Here is a 19154-nt window from a genome sequence, read left to right on the forward strand (position 1 = left end):
CTAACGCTTCTGTGAAGTGCCTTGGGGCATTTTTCTACATTAAAGGTGCTAACAAGTTCAAATTATTGTTATCCTATTTTCCTGCTGTTTCCCTGTACCATTTTACCTAAAGGTAGAGTCACAAGGTCTTTAGATGTTAACTGTGGCTCAGTGGTGGTAATTTTGTCATTGAGTCAGAAGGTTGTGGGTTCAAACCCCATCTTTCTGATGAGACATTAAAGTGAGGACCTGTCTGCTCTCTCAGATGGATATAAGAGATCTCATTGCACTTTTTGAAGAAGCAGATGGGAGATCTCCCAGTGGTCTGGTCAATGTCCATTCCTTAACTAACGTCACAAAAAACAGATTGTCTAGGATGTCCTGAGGTCATGAGAGATGATGCATAATTGCAAACTAGTTTCTTTTTCTTTCTTTCCTTTATAAGATTGTTTATTTTTACATTTTACACCTATTTTAACATGTGACTATTTAATGAGTGCCTCGCTCTTTACAGCACAAGTTATTTTTATTAGCTAATTAGAAGAATGGAACATGCTAGATATAATAATATTATTGGAAAATAATGTTTATATGGAATAACTTATTTCTGGTCTATTTTAAAAACTTCAGAAACCCAGGTTCAACTGTTCTACTAGATTTTTTCTATTATTATAGATGATGTATGAACCCAACTGTGCTGCCAGGGAAATATTGTAGAGGGTATCAATCTTTTTGAGTTATTATGGATTAAATATGTCAGAATTTTTGAAAATATTGTTGCTCATTTCTTTATGCTAGCTTGTTCTTCTTTCTCCAGGGGTTTGTGACTGGTGGAAAAGATGGTGTTGTTGTTCTTTGGGATGATACTTTTGAGAGGTGTCTGAAAACGTATGGTATCAAACGTTCTGCGCTTGCCCCAGGCTCTAAAGGTACCAATTTACCAAACATTTGTTATGTAATCTTGTATATTCGTAGCCTAATTACAAAATCAGTATTTATCTCTCTGCTGAGTTAAACTTGTCAGTATTTGTCACTGATAACAGTGCAGGGGGACAAGTAGCCAAATAAACTGGCTGATCAGGTGCAAAGGGATGTAGATAGATAGGCAAAGGTGGGCTGAGAAATGGCAAATGAAATTCAGTGTCAGCAAATATAAAGCAATAAGATCATGGAAACGTATAAATTAAATGGAAAAGGATTTGGGGTTCTTGGCAGACAGAATTGAATAACACATAGAGTAAAACATAAATTACAGCTATGATACATAACATATACAAGGTTTGACCCCAGAAGCTGAGTTCCTAAACACTGAAGAGAGAAGATTATATTGAGTTATTCAAGATGGTTAAGGGTATTGAGAAATGGAACCCCAAGTAACTGTTTACCCCAACCCTGAGAAGAGGGAAAATGAATAGGGAGTTCATCATCATAAGATGGTGAAATAGATTTAGCTGCTCTGTCCCCAAGAAGGTGATTAAGGCTGAGCACAGCAGTAATTTTAAGAGGTAGCTGGATGGGGCATTTGGTGAGAAAATCAATTCAGAGATATGATTAATGAATCGTGTATTTTGTTTTTCAACTCTGGGCTGGACAGTTAAACTGAAATGGATTTTTCCAGTGCTTTACATTGTAATGTTGCACAGTGGCGCAATGGTTAGCACTGCAGCCTCACAGCTTCAGCGACCCGGGTTCAATTCTGGGTACTGCCTGTGTGGAGTTTGCAAGTTCTCCCTGTGTCTGCGTGGGTTTTCTCCGGGTGCTCCGGTTTCCTCCCGCAACCTAAAGACTTGCAAGTTGGTAGGTAAATTGGCCATTATAAATTGCCCCTAGTATAGGTAGGGAAATATAGGGACAGGTGGGGATGTGGTAGGAATATGGTATTAGTGGAGGATTAGTATAAATGGGTGGTTGATGGTCGGCACAGACTCGGTGGGCCGAAGAGCCTGTTTTAGTGCTGTATCTCTAAACTAAAAACTAAACTAAACTAATCACCTACCAACCTATTCAATCACTTATCTCCCAACCTGAATCATTAAAAAATTGTTTGCATTATATGATTGAACTGTTATTGTGAACCTTTAAAGTTGTTGATTTTGGTCCATGCAAATATGTGACACCATGGACCAATCAAATCATTGGCAAAAATTGTAGCCAGAGGAAGACTTGCCTGTCATGATGCAGATGCAAGCCTCCTGTCATAGGTGAGTGGTGCGTTCCCCCCAATCCCGTCTACTTTTTTTAAACCTCCGTAGCTACTAGCCTCTCTTTCCTGGACTTAACTCGTCCCAGTTCCTCACTTGCCTTTTCGACTGCTCTTGCCACTTTTGCCACAATTTTTCAAGGCTTTGCCTTTTTCTGGGTCTATCATGGCTCCACTCACAAAATTTAAAAACAAAAAGCCCTAACTCCACTGCTCAAGCTTTCCCCTGTCTTTGCCGTGCATCTGCAACTGACTTGCTCCTCCTTGTCCAACCATTTTTTTCCCCACTGACATGGCCTGTTGCCTCTCCTGGCCAAGATGCTCAATTTCTGCATTGCCCTGCCACTCTTTCCCTGACTCATGACTCTTCACTCTTGCCTCCAGCTTCCTTTAGCTGTATTGCTTTTTTTTGCCTAACCAGTTGTCTTTCCCCTTCTAGTCCTGATCACCCTTTCCCTTGCATAACTCTTTCTTAGTCAAAACTGCCCATTTAAAATTTTGCCCACATGCTCAATCTGCATCTGAATCCTTTGGCATTGCCAGCAATTTTAGTTCTTTTCCTGCTCGCTGCCTTGACTGTCAAGGCCTGCTTACTTTAGTCACCTTAAATTGCTTAAGAAGTTCTCTCGGACCCCGACTATCACCAGGTATGACTCATATTTAACCTCCTCATACTCATCTATCTTTAATTGGGGCTGGGGATTAAGATAGAGGGAGATATTGAGGCAAAAAGAGATAGGGAAAAGATGTCAAGACAAAATGGGAAAGCATAAAGAACTCACTGGGAAAATCAGCACAGCACAGAGGGAGGACATTCATCCCATCGAGTCTGCACAATATTTAGTATTACAATTCGAGAGTATCACCTGTACATCTTGGTCAGAAACCTTGCTACTTTTTATCACAATTTTGTAGTTAATACTTCTGTTAGCATTTATGATTGAAACTGACCATGTTAATATCTATGATCAGAATTCTTAATGTAAGCACTTAACTGTTAGGCAGTAGTTGCAGGCCTCCCGCCACTGGTGGTGTTGTTGAGGCATCCTCCAGTCTAATCTCTCAACTCCTCCAGTCTTTGATCTCCTCAGCCTCCAAACCAGTTCCTTGGCTTGTTACCCAATATCTGGCTCACTCTTTCTTACCTTTACTGTGACTTATTTTGCTGCCCCTCTGGTCATTCCTGTTGTCCCTAACTTTTTTCCTCTCTACAGTCTAACTCCTCTCAGCACCAACATTTACTGACCATGTCTGTTCCAGCTCTCCCACAGCCACACTGCCCAGCTCCCAACTTTTCTTGGAGTTGATTTTTAGCTAAAGATTAATATTTTTGACAAATGTACCCTAATAATTATCTTCGTAACACATTTTTCTACTTGACTGCAATTTTTCTTGTAAAATTCAATAGCCCATTCACCCTCAACTCTACCTCTAACTCCAAAATATTGGACTGGGATTGCATATATCCAGCCTTTCCAGTTTTATCTTGATCCATAATAATGTATTATCCATCACAAGTTAACTTACAGCAAAAATTTTGTCTCTAAAGGATGGACATTATTCTCTGTGACCTTGTCCTATCAACACCTCTTTTGTTATCTCTTGCCCCACCCCCGCTTTACTTGCTCAAAACCTATGACATTTCTAGCCTCTGCCAGTTCTGATGAAGGGTCACTGACCTGAAACATTAACTCTGCTTCTCTCACCACAGATGCTGCCAGACCCACTGAGTATTTCCAGCATTTCTTGTTTTTATTTCAGATTTCCAGCATCTGCAGTATTTTGCTTTTACATTATTCTATTGGTCATTTTCCCCATAACAGTAAATGCATAACTTGTATCATTTAGTCTAGAAATACTGTTACTGTTGTGGCAGGATTAAATTGATTTATCATTTATATTTTTAGGTCTGTTGCTGGAAGACAACCCTTCTATTCGTGCCATAACACTAGGCCATGGCCATATATTAGTGGGTACAAAAAATGGAGAAATATTAGAAATCGAAAAAAGTGGTCCCATTACCCTACTGGTTCAGGTATCACATCTACAGACTGTTATGTAATTTTTGTTCAATCTAATTTATTGGTCATTTGTTTATCAATAAAATGGGAGACTATTTTATTCAAATACAATTATTGATGATTATCAGAGCTTTTCCTCGAAATAAGTAGATCATGTACTATGATTGAATGTTTTACCAAACCCATCTGAACTTTAACTTTATTACCTCAACAAGATTTTACACTTAAATTCCCAAACACTCCGCTACCTCTCTTTGTCTCAGTTCTTGACAAATTCAGAAATTGATTCCATTTGCTCGACTGTATTATCATCTTGCCAACCCCTAGAAATCTTTCACTTCTCCAGCCCCTCAAAAATCAAATATAGCCTGCCCTTCCTCTCCGGGTACTTGAACATGTTTCAACCTATTTTTGTGCTAATTGCGCTCAAAAAGCACCCAAGGAATCCCAACATTCATTTACCTCACTAGCTTACTTGTGCTCAGTGCCAAATATCACACGAGTAATTGAGCCCTCGATCCCTCGGAGTCAGAATGCACCCTCGTGGGGGAATCTAGAACTAGGGGACACACTTTCAAAGTAAGGGGTCTCCCTTTTAAGACGGAATTTCTTCTCTCAGAGGGTTGTTAATCTATGGAATTCTGTTCCCCAGACAGCAGTGGAGGCTGGATCATTGAATATATTCAAGGCTGAGTTAGACAGATTTTTGATCTGCCAGGGAGTCAAGGGTTATGGCGGGGCCGGCAGGAAATTGGAGTTAAGGCCACAATCAGATTAGCCACGATCTTATTAATTGGCAGAGCAGGCACGAGGGACGAATGGCCTACTCCTGCTCCTATTTCTTCTGTTCTTGTGCAAACCCAGAATATTATGTCATGTTGCACAGCCCAAGATCAAACCGGAATCCTTTGTTGCTATCTTTGTTTACCGAATATCTCATACCCACAGGTTCTTCTCGCCTTTGGAAGGCAGTTTGAATAAACATTCTATGAGACTGTTTACAGCTCACACAACAATCAAAGATACAGGAAAGCATTAATAAATTTGCAGAATGGGCAAGTAATTGACAATTGAACTTCACTATAGATAAGTGTGAGGTGGTACTTTTAGGTAGGAAGAATAAGGAGGCCATGTGCTCCTTGGAAAATAAGTATCTAAATGGGATGGAGGAGCAGAGGGATCTGGGGGTACGGATGCACAAATCGCTAAAAGTAGTGACACAGGTTAATAAGTCCATTTTTTTTTAAAGCAAACAAAGCACTGGGGTTCAATTCTAGAAGGATAGAATTGAAAGGCAGCGAAGTTGTGATAAACTTGTATAAAACCTTGGTTGGACCACACTTGGAGTACTATGCACAGTTCTGGTCTCCATATTGTCGAAAGGATATACAGGTACTGGCTGGAGAAGGCGTAAAACAGATTTAGTAGGATGATACCAGAAATAAGAGGTTATAACTATCAGGAAATATTGAACAGGCTGGGGCTCTTCGAGAAAAAAAGATTGAGGTCATTTAGATTTTGAAAGGCTTTGGTAGGTTTGATGCAGATAAGATGTTTCCACTTGTGGGGAAGACCAGAACTAGGGTATAAAATAGTCACTAATAAACCCAATAGAGAATTCAGGAGAAACTTCTTTACCCAGCGAGTGGTTAGAATGTGGAACTTGCTACCACATGGAGTAGTTACGGTTACTAGTGTACCAGGTAGATACAGGCAACTCTGTTCACTGGCATTAAGAAACATCTGAGTGCACTGGATACAGCGAAAGGCAGTGAACCCTTATAACATCCCAACTGTGCTTAAGACCTTTGCACAGAACTAGTGTTTCCTCAGCCAAGATATTTCAATACAGCTATGACACTGGCATCTGTTCTCCCAGACAAGATATATAATACAGAAAATGTAGATTGCTGTACAGCATTTTAGCCTGGTTACCTAAACAGTTTAGGGGCTGAATTTTGTTCTGCCCTTGGAGGTGGGCACAGAGCCGGGAGGGGCAAACAAAATGGCAGGGGCTGCTGTTCCCATGCCCCCTGCTATTTTGTCCAGAGCAGGGAAGGCCAAGGACAGCCTTCCCGCCCCAGGCCAACTGAGGCCGTTGTGGCCAATTAATGGTGACTTAAGGCCCTTTCCTGCCTCCACCTCAACTTTGCTGAAAGCAGAGGGGCCAGCAGCTCTGTAGGCAGGTTGGGGTCCCCGGAAGCGGGCAATTAATTGGCTGCCTGCTGTGTGATATCTATAGGGGTCCAATGGAGGGCCAAGGCGGGTTCTCTCCCCCCCACCACCCCCACGTCCCCCCCGCCCCCAACCCCCAACCGTCCCCCACCTTCCAGCCTGCCACCAGAAACCCCGTCGCCAGAATAAAATCCAGCCCTAGATCTAGGCACCAGGTGGCAGTTCAAAATGTAAGCTAAACAATGTGAAGAAAGAGGTGATATCAGTTATCACTATGATCGAATAATATTGTGAAGGTATACTTATTAAACCATAATAAAATGTCTAATTGTCAGGACTAAATTTTTCATATGCCATTCAAGATCAACATTTTAAAGTTTATTATATTATACATTCATTTGGCAGGGTCACATGGAGGGTGAAGTATGGGGTTTAGATGTTCATCCACATTTACCTCTCTGTGCTACTGTTAGTGATGACAAAACCCTACGAATTTGGGATCTCTCCCCAAGCCACTGTATGCTTGCTGTCCGCAAACTAAAAAAAAGTAAGTAAGCCATAACAGTTAAACTGTTTGTCTGTGAAAGTTAGTATTCAACATATGCTCTAGTTATTGAATACTTTAAACTATGTCATGATTATCTCCATACAATAACCAAATGCACCTTGTACCTCATCTTCCATTGACTGAAGTAATGCCTTTATGTTAGCCAGTTTGAAATGTCAGTCAAGGATCCATACTGAAGCTTAGTATAATGTTATTGAAGGAATCCAGAATAAAGTATTTCAGAAGTATTTTGAAAGAAAAACATTATGGGGCTGTTTTTCCTGTTTCCTAGTTGGAACAGCATGCCCAAAATGTGCTCTTAACTTTCCAAGCCCATATGCACTGCAACAGTCCTGGGCCATAAATGTAGTCTGGGGACACTCCCAGTACAGGCCTAGTCCCTGATTATTTCCATGTTGCAATTTCATGACTACATTGAGCTCTTACGTTTATCTTAAATGTTATAATTTCTGTCCAAGTTTACCTTGTTCTTATTTCTGATAGTAATCTGCCTTTGTTGACAATTGAAGAATGTGTTTTGCTGTCCTGGTTTGTGAAAGATTTATGGAAAGAACCCCTGAAAAGTGTTACCCTGTGTGAGATTTGAATTTTGTTCAAGCAAATTAATTTCTGTACCATTTGAACTTGAGTTTATGTGATTATTGTTCCCTTCACTCAGAACAATTACTTTTCTAGCCCTTGTCCAGGCAGAAAGGTTTAGTGAGCCTCGCACATTGGTGGCAGATCCATCCTGCCTTGTATGGCATGTGGATAGAGCAATTCCAAGGCCTCATCCAAATTCTTTGCCAGAAGCTATATTTTGTTTCACTTGTCTCAAGTAGTCGATGCTAAATTTTATCCACCTTGCATTTATTGCACTGAAAATGTCTTGCTCTCAGTAACTGTTACTCTTTGTGGATAACTTTTCGGGTAAACCAATTGCTGACCTAATTTAGCAGACTGATGGTGGACCCTTGTGTTACTGCATGACAAGGTAAAGTTGGAGCTCAGTTTTACTTGTCTAGTGGTTATTTCTTGAGTCAACATGAGGAAGAGTCGCTCTGAAAGCCATCTCCAAGATGCAGCATAATTAGAGCAATATGAATGCTTTTCCGAAGAATTACAGTTGGAATGTCTTTACACAGTTTTCAGAAGAATCCTATTTGTGAAATGTTGTAACATTTTGCCAGTGACAGTTTCAACAACAGTTATAAATTCACTATCAGATGTAAGTTTTATATTCAGGAAGTTAACTGGATAGAAAATTTTGGGGAGGCATAAAAGAAGAATAAACACACAAATAGAAATACTTGTATCTTACATAAATACTGCAAATCTATGGTGGGACGGGCCACAAACTAATGTAATTAACTGAGAATACCAGGTTTTGGGATGAGAGGAACAAAGTTACTTGCCCCTTTAAATGAGTTCTGTAAGCTGACAGGAAAGTAATATATCTGTAAGACCTTTGTCATTATTATCAAGATACGTAATATTATTTTGCTTCATTAGGAATGTGGTATACTGCTTCAGTAAATTTACTGTTGTTACAGTGATAGATGAACCAGGACTGAATAAAACAGAAATCTCACTCCAGGTCCTGGACAATGTGTGAGCAAGGCCACAAGACGTGTTTATTCACTGTTGAAATATTATTACTGGAATAATTGTTTTGAAAATGCTTTAATAGTTTATTTTGTACCATTTTTGTTATGAGGAATACCCATTTGACAATAGATTGCAGAATTTTTTTGTTAGAAATAGCAGCATTTTGCACTAATACTAATACAGTGTCTGTGTTGTCATAATTATAGGTGGCAGGTGTTGCTGTTTCTCTCCTGATGGGAAATCTCTTGCAGTTGGCCTAAATGATGGAAGTTTCCTGATTGTGAATTCAGACACTCTCGAAGATCTTGTTTCATTCCATCATAGAAAAGAGCATATTTCGGATATTAAGTTTTCTCCAGGTGTGTAGGCTAAGCTAAAACAACTATTATTGAATCAGTTATTCTGCTTTAGCTAAAAATTAATCAGATTTTGTAAATACAAGAACATATTTACATTCTTGTAGTTTTTTTATTGTACAGTGTGATGAGAACTATACCATCTTCTGAAAAACCCAGACCAAAAGGTCTGCATAATCAGAAATTTTTGTAATACTTCAACCAAGTGCAGAAAACAAACTAACATGCATTTCCAAAACGTTGGGAAAACTTTTTTAAATGTAACTATTTTGGGATTTTTTTATTGTTCTTAGAAGATGGTGGGGTGGTGGTGATGGTGTCAGAAAACAAAATATGCTATCATTCTTTTTACCCAGTGTGCTCATTTATTGGCCCGGACTTTGTAGACAGTTGGGAACAAAAGGTACCAGCCGTTCATTACACTTACACTTGCCCACAGACTTTTGCATTGGAACTAGTGATGATTATAGAGCCAATTTTCTTTTTTCCAAAAATTTACTTTATTCATAAAATTTATAAAACTACATTACATAATAATTCAAATTGGACGTTACATGAAGTGCCATACAGAAGTTTATTTCAATACAGTACATGAGGTGCCTTACTGCAGTTTCAGGTTATATTTACAATGTACATTTACTTTACACTCAAACATTTTCTGGTGCATACAGCCCAAAGGGGTTTTACATGGTTTCTAGTCCCAATGGCAGGAGGGCCTTACACAGTGGCCTTTCCCCATTGAGCTTTTGTGGCAGCTGCCCCAAACACATAATCCTGGACCTTGGAATGTGCCAGGTTGCAACATGTGGTCGTTGATAGCTCTTTGCACTGGAAGACCAGCAAGTTTCGAGCCGACCATAGTGCATCTTTCAGCGAGTTGATGATCCTCCAGCAGCAATTGATTTTCATCTCGGTCTGCATCCCAGGGAACAGGCTGTAGAACACTGAGTCCTGGGATACCGATCTGCACTGGATGAACCTGGACAAAAACCACTGCATCTCTTTCCAGACCTGCTTTGCAAAGGCACATTCCACAAGGAGGTGGCAACGGTCTCTTACCCATCCCAGCCACCTCGAGAGCAGCGAGCAGAGGCAGTGAGACTCCGGGCATGCAGGAAGGATCTGACGGGAGGGCCCTTCTCACCACCAGCCAAGCTAAGTCTGGTGCTTGTTTGAAAGTTCTGGCAATGAGGCATTCTGCCACATGAGTTTTTCAGTCTGCTCGGAGAACCATCTGACAGGATCCACCATCTTCTTTTCCTGCAGGGCCTCAAGGATGTTGCATGTGGGCCACTGCCTGATGGACTTCTTGTCAAAGGTGTTTTCTGTACAAACTTTTCTACGAGGCACTGTGGTATGGCATGATCCAACTGAATGGAGCATTCCATGGCAAGGTGGCCATACCCATCCTGTGTAACACAGGACAGATAGAACCTCAGCACGTAGTGTCACTTGGTGCTTGCGTACTGGGGCTCTCTGCACAGCTTGATGCAGCTGCAGATTACGGTGGCTATCAGAATGAGGATGGTATTGACTACATTTTTTTCCCTCTTTAGGGGTTTGAATATCATGTCTCTGCGGACATGGTCCATTTTCAATCTCCAGATAAAGCAGAAGGTGGCTTGGGTGACCGCCACGCCACAGTAGCAGGATATGGCCAGACCAAATACAGCAACACCAAGAACGCCTTGCACCTGATGACCAGGTTGTTACCGCAATGGAGAGGGAGTGTTGCTCCCACATACCCAGTATCTGTTTTACCATGGCTATATGCTCCTTCCAGTTTTTGGTGTATGCCTTAGTCCCTCCGAACCATAGCCCCAGCACCTTCAGGTAGTCTGACCTGATGGTGAAGGGGACAAAGGATCGGTCAGCCCAGCTTTTGCCGCAATTTACTTGGCTCCCGAGGTCAGTTTGAACTGGTCGCAGATGCTCATCAACATGTGAACTAACAGTGGGTCCAAGCAGAAGACAGCGATGCACGTATGTACAGGGAGGTTTGATCTGAATGCCTCTGCTCCCTGGGATTGTCACCCCTCTTATGCCCGCATCCTTCCTGATGGACTCAGCAAAAGTTTCGATACAGCAAACGAACAAGACAGGGGAGAGAGGACAGCCCTGCCTGACACCAGATTTAATCAGAAAACTTTCCGATTCCCACCCATTGATTGAAACTGCGCTATTGATGTTTGGATAATGCAGTTGGATCCAATTGTGGATTCCTTCCCCAAACCCCATTTTGGAGAGCACTTCCATCATGTAGGTGTGCAATATCCTGTTGAAGACTTTCTCCTGGTACAAGCTGATTGGCAGGTGTCCAACCCAGTTCCATACATAAGTGATTGTACCCCTGAGTAGTGCGAGGCTATCAGGAATCTTCTTGCCAGGTACAGTGCAGGTCTGATCGGGGAGAGTCACCAACTCCAGAGCAGTCTTGATCCGATTGGCAGTGACCTTGGACAAAATTTCGTCGTCCAGATTAAGCAGTGAAATGGGCTGCCAATTTCTGAGTTCTTTTCTCTCCTCTTCCTGCTTGTAGATGAGGCATATAGAGCCTTATGTACCTTATCTCTTACCTCAAAAGACGACCCACTCCTTTTATTAAGGTGACATTTTAATTTCCCGCATTAACCATCCTTGTGGTCTCTGAGCAAAGCTGCCAAGTAACATTGAATTATGCTTTTGAATTTTTGCCCATTAATTACTCAAAAGAGAATGACCAGACTCATTTCGCCCAAGAAACTTATGGTCCCAATCATGAAATGATTGAACAAGCTCCAAGTGTCACCCTGACCCATTAGGTTCACTATTTCTACCTATTTTGAGAAAAATCATGTGCCATTCCTGAGAATGTTTTAATTGCTGAATGTATCACATGGTTAAAAGTAGTTGCCCTTTTTCTCTTTCTAAGGAATTACAGTCCAGATCTGGTGTCTGTAGCTTCAAAGGGTAGTAATTGAATGCTCTGTTTCCTAAAGTTATGGTTTTGTCAGGATTTGGGATTGTTTTTATTTTCCTGGCTTCTTACTCCACTTCCACTTGTTCTTTCCTTTGAACCCAATTATACCATCAGTAAAGGACACTGTCTTTGAAACATGCCCTGGAGGATTAGAAAGGATACTAAAATAAAAGTCAACTTTAACCTTTTTAATAAAATTTGCGTAAGGAACATTGTTGAGGTCTTCATCCAAAACAATGACAATAGGAAGATAACTATTTATCTAATGTGCACTGAAAAATAATCATCGAAAGCACATGTAATAATACATGTTCTGAGAGAAACTAAGTTGCTTCCTTGTGCTTCCTATTTTCTCCTTGCTGTGTTCATCCATCTGCATCATGAAAGTTAAAATCATAGAACGTTTACGGCACAGAAAGAGCCCACTTGGCTCATCGTGTCTGTGCCAGTCGAAGAAAAAAGATCCACCCAATCTAATTCCACTTTCCAGCATTTGGTCCGTAGCCCAGCTGGTTACTTCAGGTACACAGCCAGGCACTTTTTAAATGACTTGAGGCTTTCTGCCTCTACCAACCTTTTCAGGCAGTGAGTTCCAGACCCCCACCACCCTATGTGTGAAAAAACTTTTCTTCATTTGCCCTCGAATCCTCCTACTAATCATTTTAAACCTATGCCCCATAGTCACTGATCTCTCTGCTAAGGGAAATAGGCTCTTTCTGTCCACTCTGTCCAGGCCCCTCACAATTTTGTACATCTCGAACAAATCTCCAAGCCTTCTCTGTTCCAAGGAAAACAACCCCAGCCTATCCAATCTTTCCTCATAGTTGCAATTTTCCAGTCCTTGTAAATCTCCTCTGTCTAGTGCAATTACATTCTTTCTGTAATGAGGTGACCAGAACTGCACACAGTACTCAAGTTGTGGCCTAACTAATGTTTTATATAGTTCCAGCATAACTTCCCTACTCTTATATTCTGTGCCTTGGCTAATAAAGAAAAGGATTCCATATGCCTGCTTAACCACCTTATCAATCAGTCCTGCTGCCTTCAGGGATCTGTGGACATTCACTCCAAGGTCCCTCACTTGAGGTGGCTAGGTCATGTTCAGCATCATCAATGCCATCAGTGGCACTCGTTGGTCACATTACGCTTTCCTCAATGTTCTGTCCACTCCCACAGATGACTCAATCAAGAAAGATAATGCATGTCAAATGGGATTCAACCAAATTTTTCCTTAGTTAAAACTCCAGTGCATCTTAGCAGGGACTACTGGGAAGCCCATTAACTGTTTGTTTTGCTTTTATCTCTCTCTTATGTGAATATTTTGTTCATCAAGAGATATTAGTGGTGGGGAATGGACCATTTTCAATTGCTGATACCCCTCAGCGTCAAGATCTCCCAGGTCAGGTATAGCAAGGTAGAATCCAGAACAAAGCTCCTTCTACTCTGCCACAACAGTATGCCTTATCTCAAACCTCAGAGGACCACAGAAGACTGTGGGCTGGATTTTGTTCTCCTCCCGACGTCAGGCTGCATGGCGGGAGGGGCCAGAAGATCGAAGTGGCAGCACCCTCCATGGAACCCGATGCCGGGATTGCCAGGCCTAATCTTCCCGGAGGCGGGGAAGCTCTAGGGCGGCCCCTCCGCTGCTCTGCGACGGGACCCAACTTTACATATTTAAATTGCCTGTTTGTATTAATTAAAATCTAATCCGCAGCGATCTTACCTGCAGTTCGGGGTCTTCAGCGCGAAGGGCGGCACTCACACGCATTTACTTTCCTGCCCAGAGAAAGCTGGCACCACCGAGGTGGGAAGGGGAGAACTCTGCATTTGTAATGTTGGTGGGGGGGAGGCGGGGAGAGAAACAGGGTGAACTCTGCATTTTTTGGGTAGTGGGAAGGGAAGAGGTGAACTCTGCACTTGGTGTAGTTGTGGGGGGGAACAGGTCAACTCTGCATTAGTGCAGTTGTGGGGAGAAGGGGATCAACTCTGCGTTGATAGTGTAATTGCGGGGTGGGGGGAGAATATGTATTTTTGGTGTAGTTGGGGGGGACCGGGGGCAACTCTGCAGTTTCTTCACAGAGTTGGCAGCCCTTTAAAAATGACGCCAGCACCTACGCAAAAACAGTTGGTGCCATTCATGGCATCGCCGAGGCCAACCCCACCACGTGATTGAGGGGGGCAGCCGACCTGCATATGATAATGAGCTGCTGGGCCCAAGATCGCGGCAGTGTGGTAGTGAGCAGCCCGTGCATGCCGGCCGTCATTTTGTACACTCACTGCTGTTGCCAGCAGTGTGACCACAAGATTCAGCCCTGTATGTGGGCCAGCAAGACATTTAATCTATTCATGCCAACTATATTGTGGGTTAATATGTATAATTTCCAATTCAGTGCCAAACTATGGGTAATTTCTTATTAATTTATTTCTAAGAAGTAATAATTTGTAATTTTAAAATTTCAGGTGCTGGAAAGTACTTGGCTGTAGCATCTCATGATAATTTTATAGACATCTACAATATAATGAGTAGTAAACGAGTTGGAATCTGCAAAGGAGCTTCTAGCTATATAACGCATTTGGACTGGGACAAAAGAGGTACACGTGTTTGTCTGTCTCTCTAATATTTAAAAGAAAAATGTGTAAATACATATATTAGAAAGTTTTTCAGCAATATCAGTTTTTTTGAGAATTGCTCATGCTCCACCACTGTAACTTCACCAGAACTCTGTTTATGCACATAAATGAAATTTCTGCCACAACTCCAGTGAAGTTACTAGGGTGAAGCAGGAGGAGCTCCAAGGAAATAGCAAGTTATTTGATGGGTTCAGAGTAGGGGGGGTGTAATAAAGTCTAAATTAGGTTTACTGTGCACGTATGTGAATGCTTGAAGTGTGGTAAATAAGATTGGTGAGTTGCAGGCGCAGATAGCCACATGTAAATATGAAATTGTAGCTATAACAGAGATCTGGCTCAAAGAAAGGGCGGACTGGGTATTAAATATTCCTGGATGCAAGGTGTTCAGGAAAAGGGGAGTGGTGGCAGCATTGATGAAGGATAACATTCTAGTACTGGAGAGGGAGGATTTCAAGGACAGAATATAGTTGGCTAGAGCTAAGGAACAATAAAGATGCAATTATATTGTTCAGTGTAGTCTATAGGCCACCAACTGGTGGGAAAGATGTAGAGGAACAAATTTGCAAGGAAATTAGAGAGGTGCAAGAATTGTAGAGTAGTTATAATAGGGTCTTTAATTATCTGAATATAGACTGGGATTTCTTTCTTCTTCTTCTTTCTTTTCTTTTGGGCCTCCTTATCTCGAGAGACAATGGATACGCGCCTGGAGGTGGTCAGTGGTTTGTGAAGCAGCGCCTGGAGTGGCTATAAAGGCCAATTCTGGAGTGACAGGCTCTTCCACAGGTGCTGCAGAGAAATTTGTTTGTTGGGGCTGTTGCACAGTTGGCTCTCCCCTTGCGCCTCTGTCTTTTTTCCTGCCAACTACTAAGTCTCTTCGACTCGCCACAATTTAGCCCTGTCTTTATGGCTGCCCGCCAGCTCTGGCGAATGCTGGCAACTGACTCCCACGACTTGTGATCAATGTCACACGATTTCATGTCGCGTTTGCAGACGTCTTTATAACGGAGACATGGACGGCCGGTGGGTCTGATACCAGTGGCGAGCTCGCTGTACAATGTGTCTTTGGGGATCCTGCCATCTTCCATGCGGCTCACATGGCCAAGCCATCTCAAGCGCCGCTGACTCAGTAGTGTGTATAAGCTGGGGGTGTTGGCCGCTTCAAGGACTTCTGTGTTGGAGATATAGTCCTGCCACCTGATGCCAAGTATTCTCCGAAGGCAGCGAAGATGGAATGAATTGAGATGTCGCTCTTGGCTGGCATACGTTGTCCAGACTGGGATAGTAGTAGTGTAAAGGGCAGAGAGGGCAATAGTTCCTAAAATGTGTTTAGGATAATTTTCTACAGCAGCATGTTTCCAGTCCAATGAGAAAGGTGGCACTGCTGGACCTGGTTCTTGGGAATGAGGTGGACCATTGGATCAAGTGTCAGTAAGGGAACATTTAAGGGACAATGATCATTGTATCATAAGAGTTAGGTTGACTATGGAAAAGGACAAGGAACAATCCAGAGTAAAAATAATTAAGTGGGGGAAAGCCAACTTCAGTGGGGTAAGAATGGATCTGACCCAGATAAATTGGAATCAAAGGTTGGTAGGCAAAACTGTAACTCAACAATGGTCTGCCTTTAAAGAAGAGAGAGTTCGGGTACAGTCAAGGTATAGTCCCACAAAGGGGAACGGTAAGGCAAACAAATCCAGAGCTCCCTGGATGACAAAAGTGATAGAGATTAAGATGAAGAAGGAATAGTGTGCTTATGACAGGTGTCACGTGGATAACCAGACAACCGAGAATCAGGCTAAATATAGAAGGTTCAGAGGCAAATTGACAAAGAAATAAGTGAAGCAATAGGAGAATATGAGAAGTGACTGGCAGATAATATAAAAGGGAATACAAATGTCTTCTATAGGCATATAAATAGTAAAAGGGTGGTAAAAGGAGGAATGGGGCAGATTAGGGATCAAAAAAGTGATTTATGCATGGAGGCAGGGGGCATGCTGAGGTATTAAATAAATACTTTGCCTCTGTCTCTACCAAGCAAAAAGATACTGCATGGTGAAAGAGGAGATAGTTCAGACACTTGAAGGTTTTAAAATTGGTAAGGAGGTGGTATTGGATACACTGTCTGTACTTAAAGTGGATAAAGCACCGGGACCAGATGAGATGCATCCAAGGATACTGAGGGAAGTGAGAATGGAAATTACGGAGGCACTGGCCATAATTTTCCTATCTTCCTTAGACTCGGGGTGGTGCCAGACCATTGGAGAATTGCAAATGTAATACCCGTGTTCAAATAAGGTGTAAAGATAAGCCCAGCAACTACATGCCAGTCAGTTTAACCACAGTGGTGGGGAAGCTTCTGGAAATGATAATTCAGGACAAAATTAATAATCACTTGGACAAATGTGGGTTAATTAAGGAAAGCCAGCATGGATTTGTTTAGGAAAAATCGTGTTTAACTAACTTGTGTTTTTTGATGAGGTAACAGAGTGGGTTGTTGCGGGTAATGCTGTTGATGTGGTGTACGTGGACTTCCAAAAGGCATTTGATAAAGTGGCACACAACAGATTTGTGAGAAATGTTATAGCTCATGAAATAAAAATTACAGTAGCAATATGGATACAAAATTGGCTGAGTGACAGGAAACTGAGAGCGGTGGTTAATGGTTATTTTTCAGACTGGCGGAAGGTTTATAGTGGAGTTCCCCAGGGGTAAGTATTAGGACCCTTGCTCTTCCTAATATATATTAATGACCCAGATCTTGGTGCACAGGGCACAATTTCAAAATTTGCGGATGATACAAAACTTGGAAGTATTGTGAACTGTGAGGATAATGTCGAACTTCAAAAGGACATAGATTGGTGGAATGGGCGGACAAATGGCAGATGAAATTTAATGTAGAAAAGTATGAAGTGATTCATTTTGGTAGAAAGAACGCAGAGAAACAATATCAAATAAAGGATACAATTCAAAAAGTGGGTGCACGAACAGAGGGAGCTGGGTGTATATGTGTATAAATCATTGAAGGTGGCAGGACAAGTTGAGAGAGTAGTTAATAAAGCATACAGAATCCTAGGCTTTATCAATAGGGGCAAAGAGTACAAAAGCAAGGAAGTTATGTTAAATTTGAATGAGACACTGGTTTGGCCTCAACTGGAGTATTGCATCCAGTTCTGGGCACCACACGTCAGGAAGGATGCGAAGGCTTTAGACAGGGTGCAGAAAAGATTCACAAGAATGGTTCCAAGGATGAGGAACTTCAGTTATGCAGATAGATTGGGGAAGTTGGGACTGTTTTCCTTGAAGAAGAGAATAGAACATAGAACAGTACAGCACAGTACAGGCTCTTCGGCCCACGATGTTGTGTCGACCCTTTAACCTACTCTAAGTTTAAACTACCTACATACCCTTCATTCTACTATCATCCATGTACCTAGCCAAGAGTCGCTTAATTGTCCCTAATGTATCTGCTTCTACTACCACCGCTGGCAGTGCATTCCACGCACCCAGCACTCTCTGTGTAAAGAACCTACCTCTGACAGCTCCCCTAAACCTTCCTCCAATCTCCTTAAAATTATGCCCCCTGGTGATAGCCCTGGGAAAAAGTCTCTGGCTATCCACTCTATCTATGCCTCTCATCACCTTGTACACCTCTATCAAGTCACCTCTCATCCTTCTTCGCTCCAATGAGAAAAGCCCTAGCTCCCTCAACCTTTCTTCATAAGACATGCCCTCCAGTCCAGGCAGCATCCTGGTAAATCTCCTCTGCACCCTCTCTAAAGCTTCCGCATCCTTCCTATAATGAGGCGACCAGAACTGAACACAATATTCCAAGTGTGGTCTAACCAGGGCTTTATAGAGCTGCAGCATAACCTCGCGGCTCTTAAACTCAATCCCCCTGTTAATGAAAGCCAACACACCATACGCCTTCTTAACAACCCTATCAACTTGGGTGGCAACTTTGAGGGATCTATGGACGTGGACCCCAAGATCCCTCTGTTCCTCCACACTGCCAAGAATCCTGTCTTTAAGCCTGTATTCTGCATTCAAATTCGACCTTCCAAAATGAATCACTTCACACTTTTCCAGGTTGAACTCCATCTGCCACTTCTCAGCCCAGCTCTGCATCCTGTCAATGTCCTGTTGCAACCTACAACAGCCCTCCACACTATCCACAACTCCAGCAACCTTTGTGTCATTGGCAAACTTACTAACCCAGCCTTCCACTTCCTCATCCAAGTCATTTATAAAAATCACAAAGAGCAGAGATCCCAGAACAGATCCCTGCGGAACACCACTGGTCACAGAGCTCCAGGCTGAATACTTTCCATCTACTACCATCCTCTGTCTTCTATGGGCCAGCCAATTCTGTGTCCAGACAGCCAAATTTCCCTGTATCCCATGCCTCCTTACTTTCTGAATGAGCCTACCATGGGGAACCTTATCAAACGCCTTGAGCCTACCATGGGGAACCTTATCAAACGCCTTGCTAAAATCCATATACACCACATCCACTGCTCTTCCTTCATCAATGTGTTTTGTCACATCTTCAAAGAATTCAATAAGGCTTGTGAGGCATGACCTACCCCTCACAAAGCCATGCTGACTATCTCTAATCAAACTATGCTTCTCCAAATAATCATAAATCCTGTCTCTCAGAATCCTCTCCAATAATTTTCCC

At 42.2% G+C, this 19154-nt stretch overlaps 1 protein-coding gene across 6 annotated transcripts in view; it reads left to right on the forward strand.

The window, feature by feature from the left end:
- Nucleotides 1–19154, forward strand: part of eml5 (EMAP like 5) — a 223144-nt gene that overhangs the window by 119181 nt on the left and 84809 nt on the right. For all 6 annotated transcript variants that reach the window (XM_068038838.1, XM_068038839.1, XM_068038837.1 and 3 more), the window contains exons 19-23: nucleotides 797–908; nucleotides 4087–4214; nucleotides 6781–6922; nucleotides 8737–8889; nucleotides 14306–14437. In XM_068038838.1, coding sequence (XP_067894939.1) covers nucleotides 797–908; nucleotides 4087–4214; nucleotides 6781–6922; nucleotides 8737–8889; nucleotides 14306–14437 — 667 coding nt within the window. The remainder of the gene's footprint in view (nucleotides 1–796; nucleotides 909–4086; nucleotides 4215–6780; nucleotides 6923–8736; nucleotides 8890–14305; nucleotides 14438–19154) is intronic.

The sequence above is a fragment of the Heterodontus francisci genome, chromosome 9 (assembly GCF_036365525.1).
Source record: "Heterodontus francisci isolate sHetFra1 chromosome 9, sHetFra1.hap1, whole genome shotgun sequence".
In the NCBI taxonomy this organism is placed as follows: domain Eukaryota; kingdom Metazoa; phylum Chordata; class Chondrichthyes; order Heterodontiformes; family Heterodontidae; genus Heterodontus; species Heterodontus francisci.